Source organism: Poecilia reticulata, chromosome 13, assembly GCF_904066995.2.
Source record: "Poecilia reticulata chromosome 13, P_reticulata-male-v2, whole genome shotgun sequence".
Taxonomy (NCBI): Eukaryota; Metazoa; Chordata; class Actinopteri; order Cyprinodontiformes; family Poeciliidae; genus Poecilia; species Poecilia reticulata.
In genome coordinates, this window is record NC_088842.1 from 18802572 (window position 1) to 18820893 (window position 18322).

The window sequence follows — 18322 nt, forward strand, 5'->3', positions numbered from 1 at the left end:
CCAAGATTTTTTTTTGCTTTGGACAATTTGGTTTGCTTGACTCTTAGTGCAGCAGATGTGTCAGATCGTCATTGTTCTGTCATTTTACAGGATTGTTTCAGAATCAGATGCCCATCCAGACTTTAAATTCTGACCAGTAGTCATGTTTTATTGTGTTTATGTGAAACTTAAACGTAATAAAGATGTTAAAAGTAATTGAACTCATGTCTTCATTTCAGCAAGCCAATAACATCTCTTGTTCCAGTATTCACAGGATCAATTTTTTGATTTTTGTCTTAGCATAAGAACCTTGAGTAAAGCTGTGACAAAATATATATTTTAATCCTATGCAACAATAAAAATAAACTAGATTTAGGTATACACTGCAAAAAGTCCCCTTTCAAAAACAAGAAAAAAAAAGTACAAAAATAGGGTATAATTTTCTTAAAATAAGAAAAATTATCTGCCAACAGAACAAGAAAATTTATCTTGTCAAGATTTTCCAAAACAAGAAAAAATATCTAACCAAGATAAACCTACAAATATCTTAAAATTAGTGTATTTGTACTTAAAACAAGCCAATTTTACTAATACAAATAGAATATATGAGATTTATTTTCTTAATACATAGAACATTTTTCTTAAAATAAGAAAATTTTACGCTATTTTAAGAAATTCAGTGTCAAGTAACATTTTCTTTACTTGAGATAATTTTTCTTAAAATAAGATAATATATCTTACTCGTATAAGTAAAATTGGCTTGTTTTAAGTAAAAATACACTAATTTTAAGATATTGTAGGTTTATCTTGGTAAGATATTTTTTCTTGTTTTAGAAAATCTTGACAAGATAAATTTTCTTGTTCTGTTGGCAGATAATTTTTCTTATTTTAAGAAAATTATACCCTATTTTTGTACTTTTTTTTCTTGTTTTTGAAAGGGGACTTTTTGCAGTGTGGCTGTGATCCCATCAGTTTGGATTTGTCTTGCCGTTATAGGGATTGGTTTGTCATCTTTGATGGTTGCAGATCCTTTGCAGTAAAAGTTGCAATACATTTTATAATTAGCTGAGACTTTCTGAGGTTGGGGGAAGCTTTGTCATGGCTATACGGTATAGCCATGACAAAGCTTCCCCCAACCTCAGAAAGTTTGAGGATATATACAAATAGGATATATACAAATAGAATATATGAGATTTATTTTCTTAATACATAGAACATTTTTCTTAAAATAAGAAAATTTTACGCTATTTCAAGAAATTCAGTGTCAAGTAACATTTTCTTTACTTGAGATAATTTTTCTTAAAATAAGATAATATATCTTACTCGTATAAGTAAAATTGGCTTGTTTTAAGTAAAAATACACTAATTTTAAGATATTTGTAGGTTTATCTTGGTTAGATATTTTTCTTGTTTTAGAAAATCTTGACAAGATAAATTTTCTTGTTCTGTTGGCAGATAATTTTTCTTATTTTAAGAAAATTATACCCTATTTTTGTACTTTTTTTTTCTTGTTTTTGAAAGGGGACTTTTTGCAGTGTGATCTCAATAGTGTGGCTTCTGTTTAAGTCGTTTTCCCTTTGGTGCAGACGGTACCGAGTGCATGTAACCCTGTTTGTTCAATATGAACTGTCAAGGTGCTGTACTTATTCATAATTTATGCTTTCTGGTTTCCGAGAAATTAATTCATAAATCAATCGAAGAATTTGATTCAGAATCCTTCATGTCTGCATCATGATGCATCAAAAATAGATTTCATCCCAATCCTTACAGGCGTGATATGCGGCATGGCTGATAGCTCCATGTTGTAGGCAAAAAAAAGTCAGATACAGATCAGAGCTACAACTATAGAAAATGGAAAAAAGCTGAAATGACCAGCACTAATTTTCACCGCTTAGACTAACCTTTGGTCGACACAGGGGTAATATAAGGCATGAGGGCCAGAAGTGTCCTTTCAATAGACTCTCTGGCCGTGGATGTTTCCAAAGGAAAATAAATTAACCAGATAACAAATAAATTGAGGAAAAACCGTGTAACTATTGGCAAATGACACAGCCTGAATTAAGTGTTTTTTATTTATCAGAAGAAAGAAAAATTTTCAATTTGTCGTCAGGGTAAAAACCAAGAGAACGTTCTGAATATAAAAGAGGTGCTAGGGGGGTCTGACAATTACAGTACTTTAGCAGATTATGCCAACATTTCATCATTGGGGAAGTAGGAAAAACCTATGAAACTGTCTTAGAAAATGCATTTCTGTTCAGTTAGTTTTGCCTGTTTAAAGAAATATACCCTCTGATAGCAAAATGTTTCTCTGCCTCTATTTCTGCCTCTGTCTTAGTCGATTCAAGGGGGAAAAAATGGTGCCACTGTTAAACCAACAAACAAACAAATAAATAAAATGTACACAGTTTATCATTACAGTCAAAAAAGAAAAAAGCCAGTTTTCATTTGGGGTTGTAAAAACAGTGACCCTGAATGGTGTTGCCAGGCAACCAGCAGCTTGGCGGTTTCACACAGCGTCCTGGCAGCATTGTCATTCACGCACGGCAGAGATCCACTTCGGTGTCAGACTCTGGGCCAGAGTTGGTGAGCCGACAGGATGGGTAACTTTCTCTGAGTGAATATTAACAAAGCCAACGGCTCCATGGGTAACAGCTGCCGGGCAACAGCGCTTCACCAAACAGCTCAGAATGTGTTAACAAAGGACAGGAGAATCCCTCACAAGGCGATTGGGACATGTCAGAAAGGTATGTACCATTCAGAATGAATTTGCATGTTTTTTTAAAAACAAAATTGCAGTATATATAGGTTTGGTATCTTCATTTTTTTCCCCCCTCTGGTTCATGTTAAGCAGAAAAGAGCATGTAGGACAAACTATAGAAACACCAGGGTCCACTTATCACCTGCAGACAGGCACTATTAGAAACTAACAGCACCTGCTCAGATGTCCACTGGTGCCATGGCAACGGGTCCTAATCTGCATTGTCAGGCCCAGTTCACTGTAACTCTAACCACTCTGCCAGTGGTCAGGGTGTCAGTCAGCACACACACACAGGGCTTACATTACAATAATGCAGCATACAACTCCTATTTACGCAGGTCAATGCATTAATGTACTATGCACACCATGTCAGGTTTTCCTAGTAACATTATCTATTTTTCCTCTCGTAGTTCTTCTGGTGTGAATACGCTCAGTGGAAGTTTTCCTAAGTCCCACTCATCCCAGTACTCGGAGCTCGGAGTTACACGTACACCTCTCTCAGTGGACCACAGTCCTGATTCTGGACTGGTATCTACACCTGTGAGTGACACACACTAACATCTGCTCCTCAGAGCCACCTCTTGTCTTATAGCCTCTCTCCCTTCACTCCTCTCGTTTTTCATCTTATCTTCTTCTGGCTCTTATGCCTCTGGCCTCCCACCTCCAGCCGTCAACTGAAATAATCTTTCATCCTCTATGCTCTAAAATATGTAGAGATCTCTACATCTATTAGATCTAAAGCATATAGACTTCGTACACGTACAATCCTTTGATAAAAGGTGAGCTTTGATGTACTGTACCTTTTGGGCAAAATTATTCACATTCACCCCTTTTGGTTTTCTCACATTTTCTCACATTGCAACCACAAACTTACATGTGTTTTGTAAGAATTGTGTGTGGTACAGCAGCACAAGATTGTAAAGTGAAAGGACAAGAACACAATGGTTTGCACATTCTTTATAAATAAAAATCGGAATAAGATAGAGAATGTGGATGCTGTATTCAGGTGTACAACAGGTGGAATTTGTTTAATTGCCAGCTGACGTCTGTCACCTGAACTAGCTTGTGCTGGATTGTGTTTAGGTATATCACAGTAAAAAGGATATATCACAGTTTTCAAAAGACTTGAGGGTAAACATTTTGAAAACCATGAAGTATTTTTTCTTCCACATCACTACTATGGGCTATTTTGAGTTAGTCTATGACATAAAATATCCAAAGTGTGTTCTTTACAACATATATTCTACTGTTCCTCCAGCTTTATATGACAAGATAGTTGTCTTAGGGCTGTTTTACAAGTGTCCACTCTGTCGGCTGGTGTGTGGTGGCCAAGTGCGCTGGGGTCACTCCTGCACTGTGTAAGTGTGAAGTTACAAAGGGAAAGCAGAGGTGAACAAGAATGAGTTTGTGGGGTAAGAAAGGGTCAAGCAAATAGAGAATAAATGCTGCAATCTATTTGTAGTTGCAACTTGGAAATTTTGACATTCAAGTTAGAAAAATACACCGGAGCCCTTCCTTACGAAGTCTGACTTCTGGCTTGGAGAATCTGAGAACTTTTCAAATACTGACTTGGAGATCCTCCTCAAATCAACAATAGTAAGCTACTAGCAATAATAGCTTACTATTGTTTTTGTAAGAGTGTGTCTAAAATCAGTGTTACAGGTAGCACCAGCAACTCTCAATTGACTAAATTAAAAACGGTGTTTGCACATGGAAAGTCCAGCTTAAGATGATGTTCGTTAGCTTTGCTATGAACAATGGTTACTTTGGCGTCGCCATATTGGAACTCCAACTTCTCCGACCATGTTAACTGGAATGCTGTTAAATCTGAAGTGAACGTTATTCCCAACTTCAAATTCTGACTTCTGAGGTAAACGGTACGCAGCTGGATACATCAAATTGAAAATATGTACAAATGTAAAATGTAATTTACACTGTAGATTGATATGCATTTGTTAGGCCGTCCAATAAGATATTTTAATATAAGGATGTATTCAACAGAATAGGCAGTTTGATGCCTTTTAATGTTTACTGATTGAGTGAAAGTGAAAGTGGTAAATAGTTCTGATTTGAGTTTGCAGAGTGGGACGCGAAGTCTGTAATACTGCAGCTGTTGAAGAGATGCATGAAGTAATATGAAGGGAAAACAAAAAACTTTGTAAAAGATACAGAGAGGAGACCAAGTTTTATTTCCAGGTCAGTAAAACAGGCAGTTAGTGGTTATGGTCGGCCTGTGAGGCAATCTGAACCCTTGTCAGTCTGATTACATGTGTCATTGCCTTTACGATGGCACATTAATTGTAGGTTATTGTGGAGTTTGGCAGATTGGAGGCTGTGGAACATTAAACACAAACATGTTCTTTTTTCTATGCTGAATTTTGATTAATCATTGACTTTCTGTTGAAATCAAGTTACGCTGAATGACGCCTAGGCCTTCGTACTTTACATGCTGATTATGCATCACAACTTGTTGCAAAATGCAGGATGGCTTGGAAAAATGCTGTCCACAAGGAAAACAATATTGTGACTGAGCTCTCACTTACATTTCCCTGTCCTCCTCTTGTCCTCGTCAGCTTCCTTCAAGCCGTTTCCAGTTTGTGCCGTGGCACCGCCTGGAGCAGTGTGAGGTCACCGGCGACCAGCTGACCTGCCCCCGGGTCAGAGAAGGCATGTGATCTCCTTTGACGACTACCAGTTTAAAAAACAAAAACAAACACAGCTGTTGTAATTTTTTTACTCACCGATGGATTGTGGAGAATAACATCCTTTTTCGTAACACATTCATGGCATCGCAGGCAGATTTTAGCTAAGTGATATTATAATATTGCAATGGTGGTCACAAATAATCAGGGATTTTTTTTCTTCTAAACAAGGACCATCAGAGGAGGAGTTTCACTTCAGAGAAGGAAGAAATTTCTGCTTGGAAAGAGGAAGGAGGAAGAGGAGAGAGGAGGAAGGGCAGAGCTGGGAGGAGAGACTGCAAGAAAATTGGGAAAACTGTCTGGTAAGCCACAGGAATTTATTTAAAGTTTACCACAGTTATTGACACCCCTAATTAAAATGTGTAAAACGCCAATAAATAAATGCATTCTTTATAGAAGCGTAAGTATTTATGTTTTTTTTATGGTTAAGGATTTCAAATAATGAAAGAATGTGACGTGAAAATCAGTCTGCCACAATTGCGCACATACACTACTAAAATCTCACATGCAAACAATTTTTTTGTCTCACTCACAAGACTAAGATTGCACACATAAACTAATAAAATATAGACTTGTTATTTTGTATGTGAGAGACTCAGTTTTGCATGAGAGAGGGAATTTCTTTTTGTGTGAGAGGTGTCACGGAAGAGGCGGGGCATAATTTGGAGATTAGATCGCGCATGCGTTATACCACAGTGAAGTTAGCTTCAAGTTAGATACTGGAGCTCCACAGTGTAAGCGGCGTTTAGCTCAAGGTTAATCCGATTTATGAACGCGAATTTCGGCCATCCGTTCTCTACCGCTCCCTCCTCAAGCCCTCGGAGGTTCACCTAGGGCTTATTCCGGTTCTAAGGTCGTTTACTCCGACTCTATAACGCCGGTTCTAAGGTCGCTTACTCCGGTTCAAACGCCGGCTGTAACGCCGGTTATAAGGCCGCTAACTTCGGCTCTAAAGCTGGAGTAGCGCCCTAAGTGAACCGACGATGTTGAAAGACCCGTTGATTAAAAAAAAAACGTCGTGATTTTATTGAAACTCTTTAGGTTCTCCAGGTCATTTTCAACAAATTCATCAAATGTTTCATGTCACACCACCAACTGGAATATTTGTTCTACTGAGAAACTCAAAAACACAGTCTGCTCTACAGCAACGCCTGTGATTTTGGTGACCTTGCTGTCTGTGCAGGCTGACAGTAAAAACAGAACTCTCTGTGGTAGCAGACGGTTCAGATTACAAGAAAACGGAAGAAAGAACAAAACAAAGACTCTGGCATTAAAGAAGTCTGCTGTTGTTTCTGTCTTGCTGAAGAAATTAAGTACAGATAAAAAACTAAGAGAAGGACAGAGCCCTGACAGCTGCTGTTTCTATAGGAGCTAAATCTGTCCTACCAAAACTTGGGTGATCCCTACCAGAGGGAGAACTTCTTCCGCATCCTCCGACGGTTGATCCGCGTGGAGATACTACAGCTGATCGACAACTCACTCACCGACCTGAGTTCGGTACGTCTGCCAAGGTAAAGTCGGCACTTGATAAATCCGTTGTGTAAATATGAAACACATAATTTGGTCTCCCAATAAATCAGGGTTTTTGACAATGTTATGGTCTTAAATTCGTGTACGGAATGCACTCAGTGTCATGAACTGGTTGGTTGCGGTGATGAAGTGGACGCAGGTAGACCCAGGATGTAGTGAAAAATGATAAATTTAATGATAAGCCACACGAGGAACAACAGGGAACAGCACGGGGAAACAGGCAACATAGTATGACGACATAGATTGACAAGGACCCGACGACGAACACAGACAACAGGTGAGACTAAATACACACGGGGCAATCACGGGAACGAGAAACATCTGGGAGACAATCAACGGGAAAAGACGCAGAGACAGGACTAACAGGGAACAGGATCACACAGAAACTCAAAAATAAACACATAGAAACACGGATCACGACACTCAGTGCTTTAAATGGAATATGAACATTTTCTCAAGAGGTAACATAGACCTGCCTCAGCCTGTGCACCCGCTTCTTCTCCTCCTTCTTCAGGCTGTAAGTTGCATCTGTGATACAAATGTTCCCCAGATGGTGTTTCTGGCAGCTGGTGAAACTTGATTGGCACCCCTTTTAGTGGTTTAAATGAAGGTGTAATGAAAGAAAACAGCTTGAGGAGGAACTTTTTTCATGCTTCTGGATCAAAGCTGAATCCATATTAGGCTTTGATGATGCTGCGTATTTACCAAGACTGCCCGTATTTTTTTTCTAATCCTGCTGTTTATTAGAAATTATACCTGCTCAAGTTTTCTGCTTCGGTTTCGTTAATCCCTGCCTGCTTGTCTTTATGAACGTAGAATCACCTGCACATCAGAAACTGAGTTCCCCTTTCATATTCTTCCACAAATTATCTCGTTTTCCGGGTAATTTTAAGACCCCTTTATGAATTGTGATGAAGCCTTTGTAATAACAAAAAGTGCTATTGGTTTCTGCCCAAGCAGGTGCAAAATGCTAAACCTGCATCGTAACCACCTGGTGTGTCTGCGTCAGCTGCCAAAGCTCCCAGCAGTGGAGCATCTCTGTTTGTCGGAGAACGCCATCAGCTCCCTGCGGGGGCTGGGGGCTCTGGGGAGCAGCCCACTGCGCTCCCTTAACCTGACCCGCAACCCAGTGACCTTCAGCCGGGACTACCGTGCACAGTGAGTAAGCCTGAGGTTATAATGAGGTGCGTTCCCTGGAGGTCGTCTTCATTTGCTGTCTCTTCTTCTCTCTTGCAGTGTTTTCTCCTGTTTGCCAAACCTGGAGGTCTTGGACGGCATTCCCAAGCTTCCAGGAGAGTCGCTGCCCCTCCGGGTGAAGGGACCGGAACCCAGCAGGATGTGTATCATTTTATGACCCTCTCTGAGGGAGGATGAAAACAGACTTATTTCTGGTATTCACTTTGGCATCGCTTTTAGCCTGCGAAACAACAACATGGAGGAGGCCCGTCTTTTGTTTGAAGGAAAACCAGCTGGCTAACATTTTCTACATTTACTGAGATTGTCAAAAGCTGCTTGTGAGAGACTTGATAATAATAAGCAAACTTGAACTGCGTTGATATTGAGTTTTGCTTATATTTTATAAGTCAGATATTTTGTACATAATAAAGATATTTTGATAAATAGAAAAAAAAGCTCTCCAAGAGAAAAGCCTTAATCAATCTATCCAGTGTTTTCCATTTCAAATAAATAAAACAATCAGACATTCCTCTCCCGGTTACCAACAGATTAAAATTGTGATAGCAACAAATAGATGACTGTACAAAGTATTAATTCAGTGAAGATAAATACCAATACAAACCAACCTATTCAGGTTTTTGATCTGTAAAAATAGTTTGAAAACAGTTCATATCATTCTCCTTCCACTTCATCAAAATATGTGTTGCTCCTTTAGAAAAACATTTAATGAAATAACTGAAATGCTCTAGTCACAGTGGGAGAAAATGTATGAAAGCTCAAACGGGGTGCGAATGCTTTAGCGAGCCACCGAATATTTCTATAATTTTAAACGGTAGCCGAATCCTGAGATGACACAGGGTGTGCATAATGAGAGATACAAGACATCCTCTTCACAGACGTATCAAATATTTATAATTCAGACTCCTTTGGATAATGGCCTTTCATGTCCTGCTGCTGACAGGGTAATGACTCATGAGCTTCATGCATTAAGTCACACACACAACACACAGAACAAAGAGTAATCTTTGGAAGATTTCACTGCTTTCAATCTGCCAGGATTAAAAGTGCATGCGTGTGTGTGTGTGTGTGTGTGTGAATGCATATGGTCAGAGCTGCCTGGAATATGTCCTCTTCATATTGAAAAGAAGATTCCTGCTTTTCTTTAGGCAAATTGGGTCGAAAAAGAGATTTCACTGACTTTGAAAAGTCAAAATTTTATCAAAAGTCTCCCAGAGGGCCGTGGGTGGATGAGCAACGGGCTGAAAGCTCTACTTGGAGTCAGACGCCATCAAGGTGGAGGTGAGGCACTGGTCTGTCCTGGTGTTATTGAAGATCAGCTGGTTGGACCTAGTCATGTTGAAGATGGGCTCAATGTCAACTCTCAAACCTACTGCCAGTTTTTAGAAGACACTAGGGCGTTGTCTGTAACTTTAAAGAAAAACGGTAATTATTTTCCATTACATTTTCCAAGTACTGGCCAGCAGAGGTGTTAATATAAAAAAACTGACGGCAAGGTGCTCTTCCTCAACTGAACCAAAACAGGAGATTTACAGTGAAGGTCAACAGTTCAGCTTTCTGGTCTACGTCATGATAATAGTTGCACAATATATGTGCACATATACAGTAGATATTCACTTGTAATTTCTTAAGCATTTATATTTGAGGTTTATTAACATTTTTTATTCACTGAGAGCACCGTAAGTGGTGATTGATACAAATAATCATAGCAAAAAAAGAAAAAGATTTGCCTAGTAGCTGTGCACACAGTGTAATATTCAAAGTGTAATTGCCTTCAAGCAAATTGGGAAAACCAACAGGATGTCATGGCTTTGTGAGACCTAAGTATTGGTGATCAAATGGAGAGACCTAACAGCTCCTTCCCTGCTTTGAAGCATCCATGTTGGTGTTTCTTACTGCGAGAAAAACATAAAGTTAAGTAGAAATACTGAAGCAATAAGACAGTTTAAATCTACAAATGTGACAAAGATATAAAAAAAATATTAAAATTAACATAATCCATTCAACTAATTAGCACATGTAGGGCAGTAGGCAAGTGTAAGGCCTTTGCAGACATATTTCTTACACCTGCAGCACGCAGTATATGTTTTACAGTCCTTCTTTTGAGGGCAGAACTGACATCTCTTCCTCTTACTTGGCTTAGTTGGGGAAGTGACTGTGGTAGATGGATCCTCAGGTTGATCAGGAGCTGCTGCACTCTGAATAGCTTTCACAACTGCTGCTGAGGCTTCTGTGCGGGGGACATGCTTCCTTCTTTCAATCAGTGGAGCTACAAGTGCCTTTCCTAGCTCCTCCAGGAACAACCTCCTCTTGTTGTGCTTACCAGACATCCAGGTTGGGTTGATCTCTCTCCAAATCACAAAGGCATTGTAGCAGGACACGTCAATGATGTTGTGGAAGATGACCAGGGGCCAGCGGGCGGTCATTCTTCTGCAGCTATATGTTCCAATCACCTTATCTAGGTTGTCCACACCTCCTTTGGTGCGGTTGTATTCCAGGATGATGATTGGCTTCCTGTCCTCACGATCGCTAATGTCGCCGTCTTTGTGCAGTGTGCTCAGAAGAAGGACATTTTTGTTTTTCTTTGGGAGGTAGGAAACTAGAGTGGTGGTGGGTGTGAAGGCAAACTTTGAGGAGAGGACCTCTCTCTCCTTTGTCGCAAGCAGTGCAGGTGGGAGCTCAGGCTTGTTCTTTCGAACTGTACCAATCATGGTGATCTTCCTCTTTAGGAGCTGCTGTCCGAGTTCATAAGAGGTGAAAAAATTGTCACATGTTACATTGTGACCCCTCAGTCCCTCTGTCACATCAAGCACAACTCGCATCCCCTGGTTCTTCTCTGGACATCCACCGGTTGACTTCCCAGTATAGATTTGCATTTTCCAAGCATAGCTTGATTTGGCATCGCAAGCCACCCATGATTTGATCCCATATTTTGCTGGCTTGCTGGGCATATACTGCCGGAAAGGACAATGACCTTTGGACAAAAGACATTAGCATCAGTGATTAGTATCAGTGTCACAGAAAACAGTCAAAGAAATCAATAGTGAAAATCACTTTTATTACAAATATGAAAACAGATTACCTCTAAATGGAACCAGTTGCTCATCCACTGTTACATCAGGCCCTGGATTGTAGAGGTAGGGCAACCGCTCCACCCACTTGTCCCATACCTCTCTTATGGCTGCAAGTTTGTCTCTCACACGTCTTGTTGGTCTTGATTCACGGTCATCAAATCGTATCAGTCTTGAGTAGGTGTAAAAGAGCTTGAGTGGCATTGTGGCTCGGAAAATTGCCCTGCCGCTCACTGCATCCCATAGACTAGCTGCAGCCTCACCTCGGGACCTGTATACACCTGATAGGATTAGCAGCCCTAAATAGGCCTGGAGGTCAATCTCATCCATCTTTTTCCAGCTGTCTCCATATTTGCGAAAACCCTTCAGATTTGTCATCTCGAGGATTATTTTTTCTATTGATGGTGTGATAAACAGGTAGAATGTAGAAACAATATCATGGACATGAGAAACGGCATACCATGTGGGTCCTGGGGTCATCTTTATAATGTATCGTTTTGCATGCCTGCCGTGTTGGTCATATGCCTCTGAGGACCATGTTATGTTGCCGTTTTTTGAAAGGAAAGTCTCACTTTCAGCTTCAGGGTTTTCTTCTTCTTCTGAAGATGATTCATCATGGTCTGGGTTGTATTCCTCTCCATCTTCGTCGGATACATCCTCTACTTCCTCTTCTGAATCAGAGTTGTCTTGCTGCACATGTGAGAAAATCATCTTTAAAGCCTCTTCAATGTTATGAAGCACACTCATGGCTTCAGCACAGACACAATTCGGGATCCTGCTATGCAGGACCTTTATAACCTCTTGAAATATCAGGTGGTCTTCTGAAGTCTGCAAGAACACCACCTGATTTGATTTGTTTACTTCTGCTACTGATTGATCTGAGACACAACTAAAACTTTGTAACATTCTGTGGTTTGTAAATAACTCTGTGACCTTGATTTCAACTCATAAGCAACATTTAACTTTTTCTATTGTTTGGCCCAATCTAGGAAAAGTCTTAAAATTTCAAGTTAAAAAAATAACTTACACAGTGGCGGGTCATTTTGACCAGAGGACACTAAAGTACTACTTTACTACTACTAAATTACTTTACTTTGCAAAGTAATTAACTCTTTGTAAAGTAATTTGAAAAGGGTACCTTATTTATACAGAAGAGCACCACTTCTGTAGAAAGAAGTGGTACTTGCACCACTTCTTTATACAGTTATGATTTTCCTCATCACTGCTTGTATAATTAAATCCTTTATTACCATTTCAAACACAGAAAATTCCTCTTCTGTCAAAGTCGATGAAATCAATGGGTTACAGTCAGAAATGTCAAGCAGGTCGCTGACAGTACTGTCTGCAATGTCCGTCTCATCTGAAGTTTGTTGTATGGGTTCCACCTTGCAATAAAACAACAAAAAGTAGTGAATTAATGAATATATCAATGACAATACAAGTAAAAGTAAGTATTAAATATGGATTAAAAAGTCAGATAAAATTTCTTCAGTGGAAAGACGTTAAATGTCTTACAGTAAAGTACACTTATATTGCCTTACACTACTGGAAAACAATGATTTACTTCTCTTTGATTCTCAAGCCCAGTGTTGTTTGTGGGTCCAGTATAATCAGACCGATGTGGCAAACCTGTAAATAAGACAAAATAGGGTTCACCAGTTTTCATGTATAACGTAAGATAATGTTTTCCAGACCATAAAGTTATAAATTATATTTAAAGCAATGCTACTTACACATGACAGCCTTAAGGGATTCTTCAAGGGTAGGACATTCTTCATGTGATCTGCTCAGCATCCGGGTAATGATGTCTTTTAACCCGCTCCATCTTTCCTCATACTGAAGAGTGAAGTTGGCCATTCTGATGTTATGAGTCAACCCGATGGGATCCCTGAAGTATGGGGTTGTAGTTTGAAAAGGATGTTGTCCATCTGTCAGGATGTAATGCACCAAGCACCCCGCTACCTAAAGTGTAATGAATGACATTAAAACCATGTCCTCAAAGTCAAACTATGCAGAGTGAAGAATAATAATGACTGTTATTACACAGCAAATTTGGAAGTGTTCCATCAACTCCTACAGAGTTAAATTCAACACTTTGAAAGTGTCTATATTGGTCCACTCTGGATGGTGTAGAAGTTACACTTTTGAAAGTGTTATTTGTGATAGAGTTGAATCAACACTCACAGTAGTTGAAATCAAATGCACTTCAGTGTTAATCTACCCAACAACTAGTGTATATTGTCAAAAGTTAACACTATGAATGTGTTAATGCAGCACAGAACGGTGTAAAGTATATATTAACATAGAAATCAGAGTTTTTAAATACTACTGGCAGAGTGTGCTGTGGTGGTGCACAGTGGTGGTTAAGCACAGCCCACATATGAAGGCTCTAGTTTTCAATGCAGCTGTCATGGGTTCGCTTCACGGTCTTCCCCTTTTCTCATTACCCACTTTTTTTTGTCAATTTACTACCAAATAAAAGCCATTAGAGCAATTAAAACCTCTTTTTTCCCCCAGAAACTACTGGCCATCAATAATCTCCAAATTCATTTTAAGACATAAGATGCTACAAAAACACCAGCACTATTTGCAGAATGTAATCTACTTTTATTTTATCAAAACATCAAACAGCACTGACAGCAATATACAACAAAGGTCATACATTCATGGTACTCTGCACTGAAGGTGTAGTGTGCTTTGAAAGTTCATTGGAAGCGGCCATGGATGGTCTTGTGGTCACTGATAGTGAAGTGTCTTTGGTGCTGCTCTTGTTTTCGCCAACATGAAGGAGGAAGACTTCCAGCCTGGAAGGAAAAACAAGAAATATAGCAGAAACATTAGGATAATAAGTAAATATTTTAAAAAGTAGTGTGAGCAAAACTAATCAGACTCACCTGTGTGCGTCACCATCATATTCAAATTACTCTGCCCACCCGGTTTACAAGATAAAGCATAAAAAAGTCAGAAATAATTACTAAAGAAATTAGTCAGCTTATAGAAACATTTTTGGACAGCATTAAAAGTCGTGCCAACCTGTCTGAAGAAATGTGTTGGAGTTATAATAACAGGCTTCAGTCACCAACATGACACACTGACAAAGACAAAACATTTTGGCAGTTTTTAGATGTGCCACAGGTACAAAACACCAGAGTCAAATGGCTCAATTGCCTCCTCATTGTGTAGATATGTTCTCCAAAGTCCTGATAATCACCTAATTATTGTATTCAGGTGTGGTGCAGCAGCGGCACATCTAAATGCTGCAGAACAGTGGTCCTCCTGGACTGGAATTTGACACCTGTGGCTTAGATCAAGCCAATGGTCCAGCACAGACACTCCCCCATTTTGCAGTCTACAGCCAAAAACTTAAAGAAAACGACCTCCGCAGCTAAATAATGCTAACTCAAATGGCCTCCAGATTTTCCTGACAGTTTCGATGTTTGGTTAAGACAATAAACAGTCGTATATACCGTGATATCCAAACAAATAAATGTACGTTAAGCGAACTGTGTATATGAATCAATACTCTTGTGTAAACGGAAAAAAATGCCTCCATAAAAAAATAGTCAAAAACATGATAATTTTAACATGAAACTTACCTTGTTATAATAACCTCTAAATGAGACGCCATACTGCTGCCTCCGCTCCTCAGGCAAACATGTGATGCAGTAGCGGAACAAGATGGCGTCGGCCGGGGGGCAGGGCTAATGACCGGGCCCAAATAATAAAGCTCATGATAATTTAACCTTACAACATGGACATGCCTGCAACAACGGAGCTAACAAGTTTCATCACCACAGAGAGCGACTATGTCATTTTGAAATCCAGCTGACATGAAGTACAACAAACCAATAGAAGAACAGAAACATCATTGTTTCACTAATGATGAAACAACACAAATTCAAAACATGTTAATGTAATCCCTAGAAATGCTCTAGCTAGTTTACCATTTGTTGCCAAGAAACTGATGATGACGTTGGTGACAAGGTTTACCCAGAATGCACATGGAGACACTCGTATTTTTGTGTGTCATAAAGTTAAATATAAGAGTGAAAATAAAGAGTGCCAGTCATGAGGCACAACATTTTATTCAATATTTTACACTCACTATGTATATGTATATGTTATAGCAACCATGAGTCAACAATGGGGCACCCTACTATATAAGCTATCTAAATCAACACTAAACTGAGTGTTGAGTTAGACTGTTGGAGTTAATTTAGAAATCAACACTGGACTGGATTGCTTTTTGTTTAACTCTTTGGAACTCTTTAGTGAGTGTTAGGGAAACTAACACATGTTGATGAATTAACTCTGTATTTTTAACATACAAAACTTGCTTTGGAAATCTGACACTTCTGAATTTGCTGCGTATTATTAGAATCCACATACTTGGTAATGAATGAACAAAATTATAGAGCAACAAACAATCCGAGTGTCTAGTATACAATTAAATGAGCATTTTAAGTTCAACACACCTGGATATCGGACTCCTTCTTGTATTTGCTTTTTATAACTCCAACATCCTCATAACTGGCCCAGGACGAAGTTGCATCTAGTAGTGAAAATGATGCAGTGTCTGCAGGATCCAGATTTCTACTTGCTCCAAAGTCTCCAATACACATTTTATTGTTGATATCTGTAAACAAATAAAATATCTTTAGTTATACAAATATCAAAACATAATTTAATCAAAACTAGTATTTTGATTATCAACATTTGTGAATAAAATGACTGTACAGTTTGCCCATTAAGTTTCCTTTACCAAACAGGATGTTTTCAGGCTTCAGATCTCCGTGCAACATTCCATGTGAGTGCAGTTCCTGAAGTCCCAGCAATAACTCCTGACAGATTCCCAGTCTCCACTGCTCAGTCAGGTTTTGTCTCTCAGGAAAATCCTTATTTTCGATCAGGTCTTTGAGATTATATTCACAGAGAGGTAAGACTATATAGGCCAAGTAGGTGTCTTCAATCACAGTAAGGGGCTGCAACAGATGTTTGGTTTTTAATCTGTCTGAACATAGAAAGTTTGCTATTTTCAATTGGCTTTCGTTGATATGTTTAGTAAATCGCTTGACTGCCACAGGACGGTTGCAGAAGAGTCCTGGAAAGACTTCTGGTCCATTGCATCCATTTGTAATCTTTATGTTTGGATTGAATACAAGGCCATCAATTTTCACCACGCCAGACTCAGACTTGAGATTTCCTAGTGAGCTCTTCCATCGAGATTCCTTTAAAATTAAGCAAAAAGAAACAATGAGACAATAGAATACCAATTATGTTTTGTATTATCTTTCTGCTACAGCAGAAACATAATGTAATGAATAATGTAATTTATTCAACAAATAAAGATGAAGAAAGCCTCTCAAACATCTTTACCTTCTTTTCCATGTGTGTATTAGAAGAGAAGGAAGTTGTCTTCTAAAAAAATGACAATTACAGCATTACATTATTATACACAATTTGGTTTGCTTTAACCTTCGACGGTGTTTTTGCATTTTGAGTTTAAACATGTTTACAAACATCTATGCCACATAAAACTCATTAACAATATAGTAAAAATGAGAGATGAAGAGGTAGTATCTGAGATGTATGACATTTGCTAAAACATGCTTTGAATTAAATATAAATATATGTAAATAAAAGTTACATACCTGTCGCCATTGACAGTTGGAGTTTTCATAGTTGTAGACAATTTCTTCTCCTGCAAGAATTTCTGTGATTGCAAATGCACACAGATGTGGTCTTTGTTGCTCATCCAATATCTGTTAGTCACATAAAGGTACAGACACAAATGATTTCAGTCAGTTAGTTTGTTAAATGAAACAGTTACTAAATTAATACAAAGTGACTTCTGACTGTGTTACTTAAAATTTTAATTTTGCTGTTTGGCTTGATGTGATCATCATTTATGAATCTTCCAAGTCTTGCTGTATCGTTACTGCCATCAATGCTGGAAAAAAAAGGATAAATTATACATATTCCTGGGCTTAAGATTCAACGTTTGGATGTTCATACAATTGTACTTACCAGAAGTTTTGTCCTTGGAAGTTGTAAAAATACAAAAATGTTGCATCTTCAGCTGAGTACACTTTATACAGGTCCTCTCCTTCAGAGCCAGTAATATGTCTTCCAACATACTCCAGTAGGAATTCTCCTGGCTCAATGTTTTTGGTGGCAATAACTCCATAACCTGAGAAACACGACCAGGGTTTCACTGAGCTTTGCATTTATAATCCCACAATGTTGAGCTGCGACTTCAAACTGGCTGAATCTTGAGAGCATAATAGTTATATAGATAATAAAAACAGACTGTAGCAATATGCAGCTCAGTGCCGTACTCCACACTAACCCAGATGAGCTTCTTTAAAAGTAGAACCTGCTTCAGGGTATTAAACAGAAAACGTTATACTCTCAAACAAAAGCATACCTTTGTCTTCACTGATGAATTTCTTCTGAAATATGTCTTTGTCCTTCTCAGAAGCAATGAAGTGTAAGGCTTCCTCTTCAGGACAAACTCCTTTGACATTCATAATTTCTGTGAAAATTAAAATATATGTTAGACATGGTGCACTCAGGGACGGATCTAGAAAAAATATGTATGGGGTGACAAGAGGGGGGAAGGGATTTTTTCAGGGGAGGCTGGCAGTATATGCCAGTATGTAAAAAACTGATGTTTGATCAATTCTCCGTGAAACAAATCTATAAACAATTTTGCTTCAGTTAGTTCTGTCAAGATGCAAGAAGGGGCAAATGTATCTTATATTGGTCCATCGTTTTATTTTATATATGCTGTAGTTCACTTTTTGTCGCTCGTTTAACTTTTATGAACTGCAGCAGCTGCAGACTGTGTGCCACAATAAAGGTACAATAAAGCTGGTAAACAGGTGAAGAACCAAACACCACTTCTATTCCGCCTTTTCTCGCTCTGTGTGTCGGCTTTAAGCGGACCCGTTTCCATGGCAACCGACAGACAACAGCTCAACGAGCACATAAAGCAGAGATTACCGATCAGGGGAATCAATAACAAAATACAAAACATTTCCCACACAAAAAAGTAGCAAAAACACCAAAATAGAACATTCAGTCTG

At 38.8% G+C, this 18322-nt stretch overlaps 2 protein-coding genes across 5 annotated transcripts; one reads left to right on the forward strand and one right to left on the reverse strand.

The window, feature by feature from the left end:
* Positions 1 to 1406: 1406 nt before the first annotated feature.
* LOC103461219 (uncharacterized) lies at positions 1407 to 8516 on the forward strand. 4 transcript variants are annotated; one of them, XM_081614581.1, is made up of 7 exons: positions 1410 to 2723; positions 3148 to 3277; positions 5311 to 5404; positions 5611 to 5741; positions 6808 to 6950; positions 7927 to 8127; positions 8206 to 8516. In XM_081614581.1, exons 1-7 carry the CDS (start codon positions 2713 to 2715, stop codon positions 8321 to 8323), a joined length of 828 nt encoding a protein of 275 aa, XP_081470707.1. In that variant the 5' UTR covers positions 1410 to 2712; the 3' UTR covers positions 8324 to 8516. The 4 variants fall into 4 exon arrangements, with proteins under 4 accessions (XP_081470705.1, XP_081470707.1, XP_081470706.1 ...); XM_081614582.1 differs by having other exon boundaries at positions 1414 to 2723; positions 7930 to 8127; XM_081614579.1 differs by having other exon boundaries at positions 1407 to 3277.
* Positions 8517 to 8605: 89 nt separating this feature from the next.
* Positions 8606 to 17453, reverse strand: LOC103474411 (uncharacterized). The gene is made up of 10 exons (XM_081614578.1): positions 17262 to 17453; positions 16886 to 17184; positions 16611 to 16652; positions 15997 to 16462; positions 15710 to 15870; positions 12968 to 13196; positions 12799 to 12863; positions 12485 to 12619; positions 11246 to 11924; positions 8606 to 11137 (listed from the first exon to the last, which is right to left on the reverse strand). The coding sequence occupies exons 3-10, from the start codon at positions 16620 to 16622 to the stop codon at positions 10170 to 10172; spliced, it is 2715 nt and encodes a 904-aa protein (XP_081470704.1). The 5' UTR covers positions 16623 to 16652; positions 16886 to 17184; positions 17262 to 17453; the 3' UTR covers positions 8606 to 10169.
* Positions 17454 to 18322: the final 869 nt, after the last annotated feature.